The 14,280-nt window shown below is 36.6% G+C and overlaps 1 protein-coding gene across 4 annotated transcripts in view; it reads left to right on the top strand.

The window, feature by feature from the left end:
• UTRN (utrophin) overlaps window positions 1–4,051 on the top strand; it is a 603,028-nt gene extending 598,977 nt beyond the window's left edge. For all 4 annotated transcript variants that reach the window (XM_075862837.1, XM_075862834.1, XM_075862835.1 and 1 more), the window contains 2 exons: window positions 809–831; window positions 3,900–4,051. In XM_075862837.1, coding sequence (XP_075718952.1) covers window positions 809–831; window positions 3,900–3,908 — 32 coding nt within the window. In that variant the 3' untranslated portion in view covers window positions 3,909–4,051. The remainder of the gene's footprint in view (window positions 1–808; window positions 832–3,899) is intronic.
• Window positions 4,052–14,280: the final 10,229 nt, after the last annotated feature.

Here is a 14,280-nt window from a genome sequence, read left to right as displayed (position 1 = left end):
ACATGACTGTAGGATCAGACTACACAGGGTTTGTTTGTAGTCTGTAACCATGGAAACATGTAGGCCTGCGTAGATGCTTTATACACAAAGCAATATATTTGTTAACAAAGATTGTTTCTTTTCTATTTTATGTATTTATACATTGAAGCAATAAAGATATGATAAGAAAAGTGCTGATATCTAGGTGAACTGTAACATAGTGTATACTAGGCCTATTTCTATATAATATATGACTGGTGAAGTGTTTGTAGTTGACAGTACAAACAGTCCTTTTCTTAGAGAAGTTAATATGTTATATATTTTATATGAAAGGTTACTGCAGCTTCGATTAGTTGAGATGCATTCGAATATTACTTATTTTATTACTCATTTTAAATCCTTCTGCCTGTCCTCTATGATGTGCGGAGAACGGCTTGCACAGTACACACATTTAATTATATAAAAGGTTACGCTCTGTTGTAGGCGACCTATACGGGCTTAAGAGGATCTTCTTGTTTAGCTCAGAGTTGGGATTGGTCCTGAGCAAATGTCAAGTTTACCATCACCAAGTGTTGAATATATTTTTCCACTGTGAAATAACTTGCATTATGAAAACGTCTGTATTGTTTGACTATGTGTGCGGAAAATAAGTCTGTAATTGGAGAATTACGTGCTGCTAGCTTAATCGGCACACTAAGAAATAAACTGCGGCTTTCTGTGGTTCTATTCTCGTTTTCAAAGCCGCCAAATTGGTTGTTTACAACATGCTTGATCTTTAGTGTTTGTTTTATCGGTGAACACTAATGGATTTTTCTTTTAATATTTCCAGCGAGTATTTCTGGAAGACAGCAGGTACGAGTCATTTCCAATTTACCTACTATACAATAAATGGTTTATGCAAAACAATATATTTAACTCTGTGTGTTAAGCAAGCGTTGAGGGAGATTTACTAAGCAAAATGCACCAGAATAGTGTGCCAAATTTATTATGTGTTTTAGACACTTTTTGCATCTTTCTAGACAGTTTTGAAAGTGTCTAGAAAAAGAGGCATGGATAATATGGTTGCAAAATGCACCAGATTTGTAAACGGTGTGTGCCTTTTTCTTGTTGCAAAACTTTAATGTAAAGTATATGTCATGAGGAGGGGTAAGGAAGAGAAGTGTCTAACATGTCTAGCAGGGTGCACCAAATTTATCATACAGCGTGCATCATTGTTATAATTTTGGCGTAGTTTCTGCCTGTCTGGACTAGTTTTATGCTGTCTAACCTAAAGACGATATTAAGATATCTCCCTATTGTGTCAGGGTGAAACTGTGCTGCGATATTTGTTTTTCACAATATACAGAATTTCACTAATTGTGTCCATTAATATACCCTTGTTTGTTCTACTATGATCATGTCAAAATGTGTGGGGTTTTATGTTTTCCTAGTGTTATTGCAAATATAACCTACCGTAAGTGGCAAAAACATTCTGCGCAGATGCAAAACTATAGGGGTACAAAGGCTGCAGTCGCAACTAGGCCCTGGTGCAAAAGTCCATCTGGCATATGGGAAGACACCAGTATTATAAATGGCACATGGTAAATGTTACAGATTTTGCATTTTGGTCCAGGTGCTTCAAGTTTTATCTCCGATACTGGACTTCATACATAAAAACTGTTCATTGTAGAAGTGGTGTCAGTATTGACCATAGCAACCAATCAGATCACTTATGTTCAACTCTGTTCAGGAAAAAAAAAAGCTGCAATCTGATTGGTTGCTATCGACAAACTTGACACTTTTTCTTACAACAGTTTTTATTCATAAGGGCTATTATCTGTGCTACTCTTACTCGTACCTTACGTTGTGATTGTAGGGTCTACTTCGCCAGGAACAAGTGTGTAAATTTATCAAACCAAAAGGGAAAGGCTAAATTTAAATGGGTATTTCCATCATATAATGTAATGGTATATCGCTAGGATATGCCATAACATTATGATCGGTAGGTGTTCTATCTCTGGACTCCCACCGATCTGGAGAACAAAGGGACAGAGGTCCTTTTGACATTAATCCTGAACGGCAAGTGACTGGTATCTTCACTGTGCAGGGAAAATGAATAAAGGAGCCACAGCTCTTAACTAACGCTGTTTTCAGGTTCGGAAATCAGACGCCCATCAATCAGTAACTGGTGGCGCCATCACTTACTTTAGTGGGAAATTCTCTTTGTCTTTGGAAGGCGTTTACATTAATGTCCAAAAAGAGACGCCAATAGAAAATAAGTATCTTGTAAACAATGGTTCATCATTGGTACAAATGTTGCTATAGAATATCATGTTTAATGTTTTTTAGGCTGGGTTCACACCTGCGTTAGTTTTTTCGTTGCTCTGTCCGTCATAGGAGCCTAGCAGTGAAAAAGTGCCGGATCCGTCGCATAACGCACACCAATAGCTCCCGATGTAACCCATTGACTTATATGAGTTCCGTCAGCTTTCAGTCATGGTGTCCATCGTTTTACTGGAAAAAATAGTGCAGCTTGCATCACTACTGTTTTTTGTCATTATGGACCGGATTTGAACATACCCTAAGGCTGGAGTCACACGAGCAAAAGCCACTTAACAGCTCCGTGTGGCAGCAGCATATGATTCGCGCAGCCGCCATCATTATGACACTCCATTTGGATGTTTGTAAACAGAAAAGCACGTGGTGCTTTTCTGTTTTCATTCATCCTTTTGACAGCTGTTGCGCGAATCACGCTGTTCGCACGGAAGTGCTTCCGTGCGACATGCGTGGTTTTCACGCACACCCATCGACTTCAATGGGTGCGTGATTCGCGCAAAACACCCAAAGAACGGACATGTCGTGACTTTTTTTCAGCGGACTCCCGCTGAGTAAAAATCACGGACATGTCTGCACGGCCCCATAGACTAATATAGGTCCGTGCAACGCGCGTGCAAATCACGCGCGTTGCACGGACGTTTTTCCCATTCGTCTGAATAAAGCCTTATTTTTAGTTTCAATCATTTTAATTTGGATTTAAAATGGGAAGAAAACAACAACAATCTAGAGACATTATGCAAATGTATATCTGTAAATGAAAACAAATGAACATAAATTTTGCCAACATCCTTATTTTTGCTTTGATCTGCTCTTGTCCTGATATAGACCAAAATATGTTAATGCTCCCGAGGTGGGTTGTTACTATTGGGATACATATGACCTTTGTAATACACTGCTAGTAGGGTATGTTATTTATTTTTTTAAGGATTTCAGACATTAGCAGAATTTCATGTGAATTAGGCCTCGTTCACATCTGCATTGGAGGCTGCGCTATTGTCTCCCGTAAAATCACGGACACTGTGACGGAAAGCTGACGAAACCTATTAAAGTCAATGGGCTCCGTCGACCACCGGTGGTGCCCGTTGTGCAATGGAACTGTTGCTTCCGTTATTCCCTTGTTCTGCTCCTCTGACGGAGAAGGACAATGGAACACACCGACACAGGTGTGAACTAAGCCTTAGTAAATTAAAATTCCCAGAATTAGTATTTTAATACAATAATATTGTGTATTCCTGGAACTATTTTTGAAGCCACCATGTCTGGTTGTGTTACCCAAGTACTAGCAAGAAATGGCAGATTTATTTACACACTATGGGGTGTGGGTAAAAATGACATTTGACGACAGATTGGTCCACATAGCTGGTCACATAACGCAACATAAAACTATGAAATTTCTTAGATATTCTTTAAGATGCTATATTCCTCACTGTTATATAGTGTTTTACAATATTCATATCAATAGAAATAATGTTGTAATTATGGTTTCCCATAGAAAGGGTTCTTGGAAGAGTTTCTGTTGCAGATGTGGTAGTGGTGCTGATTGACCATTGTCATTGTCCTATTTATATCACAATCATTGATACATTTTATTTTGTTCTATGCAGGCAATGTGAATGAACCATCCATAAGAACATCTGATTTTTGAGTCGCTTCTCCCAACAGCCAATCAAAGATTCTGTTCTTGAAGAGTTGCTTGGGACTGATGAGCATTCTGTGTGTTCTACTGAAGGCATATGACACTGAATACCCAAAGATGAAGATGTGTTTTTACATACTTTCTGTCCTCTATTTTTCTTCTCTTTCTATGCAAATGTAAATTAATGATCTGTGGAGTATTCGGTATTTAGATATACATATGTCATTTGTATAAATACGTATAAACAATATTAAGATGAAGCAAAGGGAGGTTTTTGGATTTCTATGGTGTTTCTTTTTTATATATAAAAGTATAAATTGACCCCGGTCTGTAGTGTAACTGATACACTGCACATTCTCTGAACACGTGGCAGCTCAGCTGAAAGGTCATGTCCATTGTATGGCTTATAAGTCACCAATGTATCGATTTTTAATTGTGTCCTGTGTTTCATGCTAAGATCATCATTATAACTGGGGGCCATGTCGAGATATCACTGACAATGTGTTTGGAACATCTTGAAGTATCTAATGGAATAAGCATAGATGTCGAACTTGCTTGATAGAAATCAGAATTACCAAAAAAATGTCATTCATCTGAAATCCTTACACATTTCATAGGTGCAGTAGGGCTTATCTCCAGTGTTGGACTGGATTTCCGTGAGCCCACCCTACACCTACCGTATACTGGATATGTGGAAGTCCATGTCCTTTATTGAATTGTAAATTTTGTTGCTATCAATGCGCACAAAGGACATATCAATAAGGTCTAATAGGTGATTGTGAATCAACCCCCAAAAAGTAGACCCTTTGTAGTCAGCTCCCAATGAGGTTTTCTTCTCCTGGACCTTTGGGGCCCATTATTGCGTCAGAAACTGGGCCCACCGGCGGATTCTCTGGTACGCTGTTGGATTTGTGCAACCCTGCTGATCTCTATGTAACATTCTACCATTAGTTATATTCGATTCTGTACTTTTGGAAATGTCTAATATAATGGCAACGCTCCAGTTAAGGGTGCAAGAAAACAAATCTTCTTATTTATATGCCACTCTGTATTAGCCACTAATGTCTGTGCTTGTTATATATCAGTAAAATGCAACTTGATGATTCTTGATATTCATCAGCAATGAAATGCAATACACTAAACACTCAGATAAAGTCTCTGAAGCTAAATTTATTCTAACAGTATGCAGTTTTACAACAGAAAGACTGTAGAAATACAGTGAAATGCAAATTTGGTGCCAACTTTATATAAGCTTTAGTCTATAGTTAATTAATTGTGACACTAATCAAACTCTACGGAACAGTTCATGCCAATTGTAGAAAATTAGCATGTGCTCCAAGCATTTTCTCATGACAGATCCATTCTGTTGAAGGATATTTGCCTTTAAATTTTAATTGATCATGTAATATGCCTATCTAAAGTTATCACTGCAATATTTACATCTTGTGCCCCCTCTATATAGTTTTACTGAATAGATAGGCATCGATCAGATGGTGCTGGTGCTGTATGTTTTATTAAAATACACTTGACAACTGAATTCTTCACCAATTCGTAAAATTGTGGAGCATTGACAAGCCTTCTTTCCTGCTAAAGCTTGCTTTGCCACATATCAATTTATCACCATTAAGAGTCCTCCTTGAGAAGTCCTTTTGCACTTTAGTCTATGACAAAGACATAAAAAAATGGATAGATATACCAATTCCTCTTGAAAAGTTGAATGGAAATTGTGGAAATCCCATTTTTATATAAAAAGTGTATTTTAAGCTTTGTAATAATTCCCAGTTAGTAGTTTGTTTAGTGTTTGAATTCCTGGAAAAAATTACCAGATTGAGTATTTTTCTAGCGGTAAAATTACTAAATGTTGACCTATAATTAGTGCCTAGAAATATAACACAATAGTTCTCTAAGGCATTGATTTATGGCAAAACCCCTCCATGTTTTTTTAAACATTAATACACCATTAAGTGCCAGAATGGAAGATCAACACATCTACATTGAGTCACATTTACAAAATATGGAATTTTGTAGGCACTCAATTATGTGAGAATTTAGTGCAGGTATTATAAGTTGGAGCATGCTCACTAAAACTTCAAATGACACAAAAACTATTTGGACGGATTGGACCTCATTTGACCACATAAACATGTCTGCAAGATACTTAAAAAAAAAAAAAAATCCACATGATCGTCCCATCTTCAAATCCACATATTGAAAAATGTGACAGATTTTATAAATGCGCTCCCTTCTATTGTTGCAATTCCTCACGTTTGTTAAAATAAAGTTTCATCTTTACTTTTGTCCAAGAATAATATTAATAATATAATGCCACGGAAATGAAGGAATTAATTCACTGTAGGGTAATAAAGAATTGCTCAAACTAACTAACCTAAAATGCCAAATCTACTTTGCTTTGGAACATGGAGAAACCTTATTTTGTGTAAATAGAGTTTTACTTTAAGGCTATGTTCACACGGAGTATTTTGGGGGAGGAATATCTGCCTCAAAATTCCGTTTGGAACTTTGAGGCAGATATTCCTCTCCCTGCACGCCGATTTTCGCGGCAATTATCGCGCCGTTTTTCGCCCGCGGCCATTGAGCGCCGCGGGCATAAAACAGCGAGAAATACGCTTTCTCCTGCCTCCCATTGAAGTCAATGGGAGGTCAGAGGCGGAAGCGCCCGAAGATAGGGCATGTCGCTTCTTTTTCCCGCGAGGCAGTTTTACTGCTCGCGGGAAAAAGACGCCGACGCCTCCCATTGAAATCAATGGGAGGCGTTCTCGGGCCGTTTTTGCCGAGTTTTGCGACGCGGTTTCCGCGTCAAAAAACTCGGCAAAATACCCCGTGTGAACATCTCTTTTAGATCAGGTTTTAGTTGGCATTGTATGATAACAAAAAGAGTTGACTAAAATGAAGGAAAGTCACTATATTTATACCTTTTCCCTTTAGGAAATTGCTTGTCAAACTGCATCTTTTTCTTCCATGATAAACTATCCTTCTATTAATAAGAAGACCTTATGGTTCAGCACCTGTCACCAAAAAAGTGAATTTGGTCAAATTTGATGTCCTACAGAAAACTCTGCTTTCTCTCTAGCACAAAATACCACGAGATTAGAATATTTTTTTAACTGCAAAAGAGGGTTATATTTTTGGAGGAATAGATTGGGATGGGGGTGGGTATAAACCTTTAGTTTGTTACAAGAAGGACATGGTGAACTGTATTTTTCTTAGACGAGACAATGGTCCAATAGACTTTATAGGATAGAAGATAGAAGAAAAAGCTATATTACAAAAAGTGGAAGCCATGTTCACCTTTCTACCTCAGCCCCATCAAACTTTAGCGCTAGCTCTAGACATAGTTTCATAATAACTGCAGTGGTTAAATGGATAGTCGAAGGGAGCAGATTGCAGGGGTAGATATTTGGATCTGGGTTTTTTTTTTTCTGCTCCCCTGTAAAACTTTTTTATGAATATGATATTGTACACATCATTACTGTGTGCAGATAAGTATTACAATACTCCAGATATATATGTATATAAATATATATATATAAATATATATATGGTCTTTTGCTCTTTCACACTTTGTGATAATACGTGCTGATATCCACTAAACTGCCTGCTGTGGGAACATACTGAAAACCAGTCTGTTGTATACTCAATAAACTGCCTTTTTAACACAAGAGTGATTCAGTCATTTCAAGGGGTAGAGCATAAAGTGTACACAATATTGCAGAAATGCATTCACGCTTTTGTTATGAAAGACGGTCAAATGTTTGGAAAAGGCTAAGACGTCCTACCTCAATATGCTTCAAATCCCTGAGCACACAGATAGAAAGTGTTATTTCATTCATAATACATCAAATTCCATAGTGCATTGCCTGTGCAAGAACATAACCGAAATATAATCATTTTGAAGAATGTTTTCTCCCTTGAATTCTGGTCTCTGGTTACTTGGATTGGGAGAAAAAATATTTTAAGGAAATGTTTCTATTAAATTTGAACATGTTTTTTTTCTACAATTCCCCTTGTACAATGTCAAGGAATACTATTATCCTCCTTCACCTTCATATGAAATCTCAAAGGTAAATAATCCAGTGATAGCTGTTTATGAAATCACCCGTGCATTTTTAATACCCTTTGAGGTGACCTATGTTAGTACTAACTCAAGGGCTCAAATATGTACAAAGTTAGATGACAAGTATTTAATATTAAATGTCTTCTTTGCTCACCTTCTAGATTTCTAAACAGATGTCTAACCAGTATTGTGATTTTTTAAGAAAATTGGAGCTGTTACTATTTATTTGTTGCATAAAAAATACCCATGCGTGTGATTATGTCTAATGGGGGTCAAGAGTATCAAAATGAAAATCTGTTTCCACATATATCTATAAAAGTCAAGGCTCATCTTCACAATGTCACCAAACGACACGTAGATTTATGTTAGAACCAAGTTAAAGGGGTTTTCTGGTTTCAGGTTAATCAGTGTATAATGAAAAAGGTCTACAGCTTTCTTATATATTTCCATTCCTTACCATTTTCAAAAAATTTGCCGTCATTGAATGAAAACACTCATGTTTACAATTACGCAGTCTACAAACCTGTACAGTGTTACTGACCGCAAATAAATATCTTCAAAATTGTTAGGAATTGAAACAAAGTATATTAGGAAGTTGTATACATTTTTATTTAAACACTGATGAAGCTTTAATTATATAAAACTGAAGAACTCATCGGATAATTCTTGGCTTTAGTTCCCCCCAAAAATCATGATTAAAAAAAATAAACAGGGGCACACTTTCTGTGAATCTGTTTAAATACTATTAAAAAACATGGCAAAAAGTGTGTGACAAATGAACGAGGTGACATCATTGTGCTCCACCTGCCCACAGCCAATGAGCACGTCAAGAGAGTTTTGTTCCCTCCCTCCCCCCTCCTGTGGGCAGGACGCTGCACCTCTGCACCATTACCTATATCTGTCAAACCTGTGGATTTAGAACTGGAAATTTTCCTGAACCTTAGGGTATGTTCACACGGCCAAATTTCAGCCGTATACGAGACGTATTATGCCTCGTTTTACGTCTGAAAATAGGGCTACAATACGTCGGCAAACATCTGCCCATTCATTTGAATGGGTTTGCCGACGTACTGTGCAGACGACCTGTTATTTACGCATCGTCGTGTAACAGCTGTCAAACGACGACGCGTAAAAATACAGCCTCAGCAAAAGAAGTGCAGGACACTTCTTTGGACGTTTTTGGAGCGGTTTTCTCATAGACTCCAATGAAAACAACTCCAAAAACGGACGTAAAAAACGCCGCGAAAACGGCGTGAAAACACCGCGAAAAATGCGAGTTGGTAAAAAAACGTCTGAAAAGCAGGGTCTGTTATTCCTTGAAAACAGCTCTGGATTTTCAGACGTTTTTGTTGACTACGTGTGAACATACCCTTATAAAAGCATAATTTGACCAGCAAATAGGAGTGAGACTACAGGCTGTTTTAAAGCTTCAGAGGCAAGTAGCCATTTGTCATGTACTTTAATACTATTTACACTCATATACATTCATACAAATTTGCCCTGGTTTTTATGTGTTTTTTTTTTTAGATTTCTACATATTATTGTATTAAGTTATAATTGTAATTTTCTCTTAAACTCTTTAAAAGATTATTAGATCCCCTTGAGGCATTGCCCGTGAACAATAATGGTGATGTTTCTGGATAAAAGCAGACCCTTTTTGTAATTCTTGTTTCACTCCAATGAAGATTGCACTATGAATGCTTAAACCCATTGGTTCCAATGGGCATTACACAATGTTTATTGGAATCAAAGGGGGTGACTTTATTTTAATGGACACAAGATGGTCTCCCAAATCACAGGGCCTTAGTTGATACAGCTTTTGACTGTGACTAATGGAGGTGGGACACCTATTCATGTCAGCATGCCTTAATAGGGTCATTTAAAAGGATTTCTTTATACCAGCAAGATGTTTCAAATTTTTAGGAGCAGGTGTATAGCTGTAGGAAATTTGATCATATTCTGAGAAGACTGCCATGGATGTTTTAGTACATAACGATCTCAAAAACAGGGATCATTTTACTTTCCAGAAGTCAAGTACAGTTTCACAAGACCCTAGGTTCTTAATCTGTGGTAGGTGTATCTCAGAGGAGGCACAACATGTCTCTAGGGGTTACTCATATGGTGGTTATGCTATGTTTAACCAGTGTATGATCATAGCCTTAGGGGTATTTGGCGTTATTTATTTGAGTAGTTTGACTTTTGAAACACTGCTTTAGACTAGTGGTCTCCAACCTGTACCTCTTTTTTTAATATTAAACTTTTTTTTTTAATATTAAACTTTTTTTTATTTGAAAAAGACATATAGCAAATAAACCACAAGTTATTCCCCTTACCTCCCTTCACCCTCCGTACCGCAGGAGAGAAAAAAAGGGATTTGTTTTACAATGAAAAAAGAAAAACAATGTCGTAGGGTTTTACATTATCAATCCATTTTTTCCATATGTCAAAGAAACTCTGCAAACCCCCTCTGGATTTATAAATATAAAACTCATATGACATCAACCTAGGGGTCTCAGATTTCCATAGGTTGAGAGTTGGAGTTTTTTACTCAACCTAGCAATTAATTTTCTAGTCAAAAACAAAGATTTTAAAATTCCCAAAATTGTCTGAGTAATAACCCCAAGCTCGCCCGAGTCACCCAGTATGCACATTTTTATATCCAAACAGAGATTTAAATTATAAATCAAGTTGGTCTCATTTATTACATCTGTCCAATATCTGACCAGCTTGGGGCATCTCCAAATCAAATGTATCCAATTAGAGTCAGGTGACTTTGGAGGTCACACTTTGGAGGTTTTGGGGAGTACCCTATTCTGTGTAAAAAATGTTTAGAGTAGTAAAGATGATGTGTAATCAGAAATCGATTAATTTTGTTTGCCACATTTAACATAACCTTTTGTGAAAGTTTATAAATACGTGTTCACTCCTCATCTGAAACAGTACCTACATCCTCTGCCATTCAGGATGTGAGCTAATGGATATCTGTTGAGATTTTTTAAGCATTAAACAATCATATACCTTATATAGCACCTATGGATTATGTGCTCAACCCATATAAGGTAAAAAGTACATGCATTTTATTGGTATACATTAAAAACATACACAAAAATGGTAAAAAAAAAGACAGAGCGAATCACTTAAAAACAATGAGTAGGTATGCTGGACAAAAATATCTGGTCACAAACAGGAGAGGAAAATAATTATTTACAATTCGCAAAACCCAATGATAACGGTAGAATAGCTGAATGTAAGAGCCAAGCAGGAGTAAAAGGAAAATCAAAACACATAGCCTGGCAATCCTACCAAGAGCAAGAGGGCAAAAAATACAAAGGCAAGTGCCTAACACGTGTGACCACGCATATCCACCAGACCCGATGTGCGTTTCGCTTAGAAAAGCTAAGTCATATGCCAGACACGTTGTGCCTCCAAAATGTCATAAACTAAAAAAGTTTAAAAAAAATTCTCTTTTATTTTCATTAAATGCATGTGATAATTGTGCATATCTAAATTGTGAATTCCAAGTAATAACCTGCAGCTCTCTAGCTGTTGTAAAACTACAGGACATTCTGGAAGGGTTAAAGACCACTACTCTAGACTATGATACGGTAACCTCTTTTCTTTTTATACATTGTTGTATAGAAGAAATCTAAGTACATAGAGCTATGCATCTTTGCCTGTTTTACATATGCAGCGTTTTATCCAAATAACATGACAAATACGTAAATCTTGGCTAAAAAAACAGCAATAACTGAGCAAACACTGGACAACCTCAATAAACTAGACAAGAAATCCTGGAAATAATTTACTACTTTATTGGAGTTAAAATTATTTTAGTCAATCACCTTCTTACCCGTGTCATATTTAGCTTGGCTGCAAAAACAGGCATTCATCACCAGATGAATATTACAGGCTTTAACTAAATTCTATATAAGCTTTAGAAAATACTTCAAATTTCCAAATAATTTTGAAGTAATATTTGTAAAAGGTATTCTCTAATCAAGTCAAACCCTCATCATATGCTCTATTAGGGGCATACGGGGAGGGTCAGGTTGATCTCAATTTAAAAAGGCCTCAGAAATGGGGTCACTAGCAGTGGCCCCCGCTATTGCGTTCTCGGCTAGACCATGTATTACATAACTGCTCATTCATTTAAATTAAGTCATGTAATTAAAGCGATCCATCCCCTTCTATTGGCCAGATTTGCAAACTGCACAGAAAGAGTAGGTCCCGCTCAGGGTGACTTGTCACGGCCATGTTTTAAATGTTTGCCTATTCTTTTGTTCATTCGGACAAAACTGACCCCAGCAAAGTCAGCTGTTTTATTTTTTTAAGTTTATATAGCTTATTTTTCATGATAAGCCATTGGCAGTAGGATACATCTTTGCCTCTTATACTTGATGCAAAGAAAGCCTGCGAAAGAGTGACCAGTAGCAGTGACAAGCTTTAGGAGCGCTGCTGCTGAGAGTTTTGGCCCACACCGGCTCAGTGGTAGAGATGGCCCTGGTAATGATAACATAAAATCTATCCATTATAGATTTTTTTTTCCACATATAAAACAAGTCTGTTGAAGTTGATACAAATATTACTAGTCACATTTAGACATGCGTTATTAGGAGTAGTTAATTGTAGAGGAAACCACAATTTCAGTAACGCTTACCATTTAATAAAATAAAACAAAATATATCTCCACATATGAAATATTTATCAACTGAGTTAACTTAATAAGGTTTAATTTGTCAATTATAAGGTTTTGCTTAAAGGACAGTGGCTTATCTTCAATACTAGAATGCTTGCTTTATTTCCTACTGCAATCAATTTAAGAACACAATGTGTCATTGTCATCTAAAGCTTTAAGCTGCTTATTTGAACTTGTACTGGTGTTGTTGCATGAGATAAACTAACCTTTCTTATTATATTAGTGTGCATTAATAAATAAAGAGGCAAAACTGTGTAGAAAAGCTAAAAGAGAAAAAACAACACGGCGCCACATGGTGCGGATTACCCAAGGAGGGATGAGGGAGGAAAAGGGAACAGTATTATTCTCACCTTAGGAAGTTGTACAATAGGCACAACTCTGGGAAAGGCATGGACAATTTAATCAAAGGTATTGCTGCAGCAAGGTCCAATAATTACAACAGGTTTGTTGCCAAAATATGTAAGAGATATGGAGAAAAAGTCTATGACCACAAACGGCGCTGGTAATCTAAACAATTGTAATAATGTAATAATATTTATTAGTAGAAGGGCTACGCGTTTTGACGCTGGACAAGCGTCTTCAACAGGCCATGTGATTATAATAACAGAGGGGACATCTTAAATACAAATGGATGATGCATCCAACATAGAAAAAACGCCAGACAGGTCAAGTATCATATATGACGTCACAAAGGGTCATCACAAATAAGGTCAAAAGCGTAGCAGAAACAGGGTGCATCGATATAAAACACACATCTATTATTTTTATTATGTGTTATGTCCTGGTTCAAATAATTAAAAAAAAAACTATTTAGTAATCAATTCCAAAAGTTATGAACAATATTTGTAAATAAAAACTCGGGAAAGAGGGTCTATATTGCACTGATGAAACAGAATTTTTAAAAAACAATTAATAGTGATATAAATCATACTTATAGGAAAGCATTAATATTAGATTAAAAATAATTAAAAGTAAATAAACACTCACAATGTACTAATGGGTATCTGTGTGACGAAACCAAATGAGAGCTAAAACACAGGCGGTGCTGAAAGAGCATCCCTGGCATCAGGTCAACCGGAAAACTACGGAAGCCGCGGTAGGCCAAAAAGGATCGTGGAGCGTATATTGCACATAACCAAAGACACCCATATAGAGAAAGAGAGGCTGGGCACAGGATTTGCAAATGGCATTAGGAGTAATCAAATGCAGGTAATATATTTTAGGTTTTATACCATATCACTTTGGGTAGAAAAAGGAAGATAAAACTACATCCACAATAAAATACGTACATAATTAAAAACCACATTAATAGAAAAACGGTATAACAAAGTTAAAAAATATAAATAGATATGTAACTGAATAGAAAAGTATAAGTAGTATATATATAAATGGCATAATCATAGGGCAATAAATAGAAGAGAGAAATAGAAACACATTAATTAAAAACAAAAACAAAAAGTAAGGGACCTGTAATTGATTGCGAGACCATTGGGATGTAGGCTAGAAACCCTATAGATCCAATAGTTTTCCCTTTGTTTACATTTTATAAATCTGTTAGAAACATCTGCTGAGATTTGT

The sequence above is a fragment of the Rhinoderma darwinii genome, chromosome 4 (genome assembly GCF_050947455.1).
Source record: "Rhinoderma darwinii isolate aRhiDar2 chromosome 4, aRhiDar2.hap1, whole genome shotgun sequence".
NCBI classification, from domain to species: Eukaryota; Metazoa; Chordata; class Amphibia; order Anura; family Rhinodermatidae; genus Rhinoderma; species Rhinoderma darwinii.
This window is presented reverse-complemented; position numbering and strand designations above follow the sequence as displayed.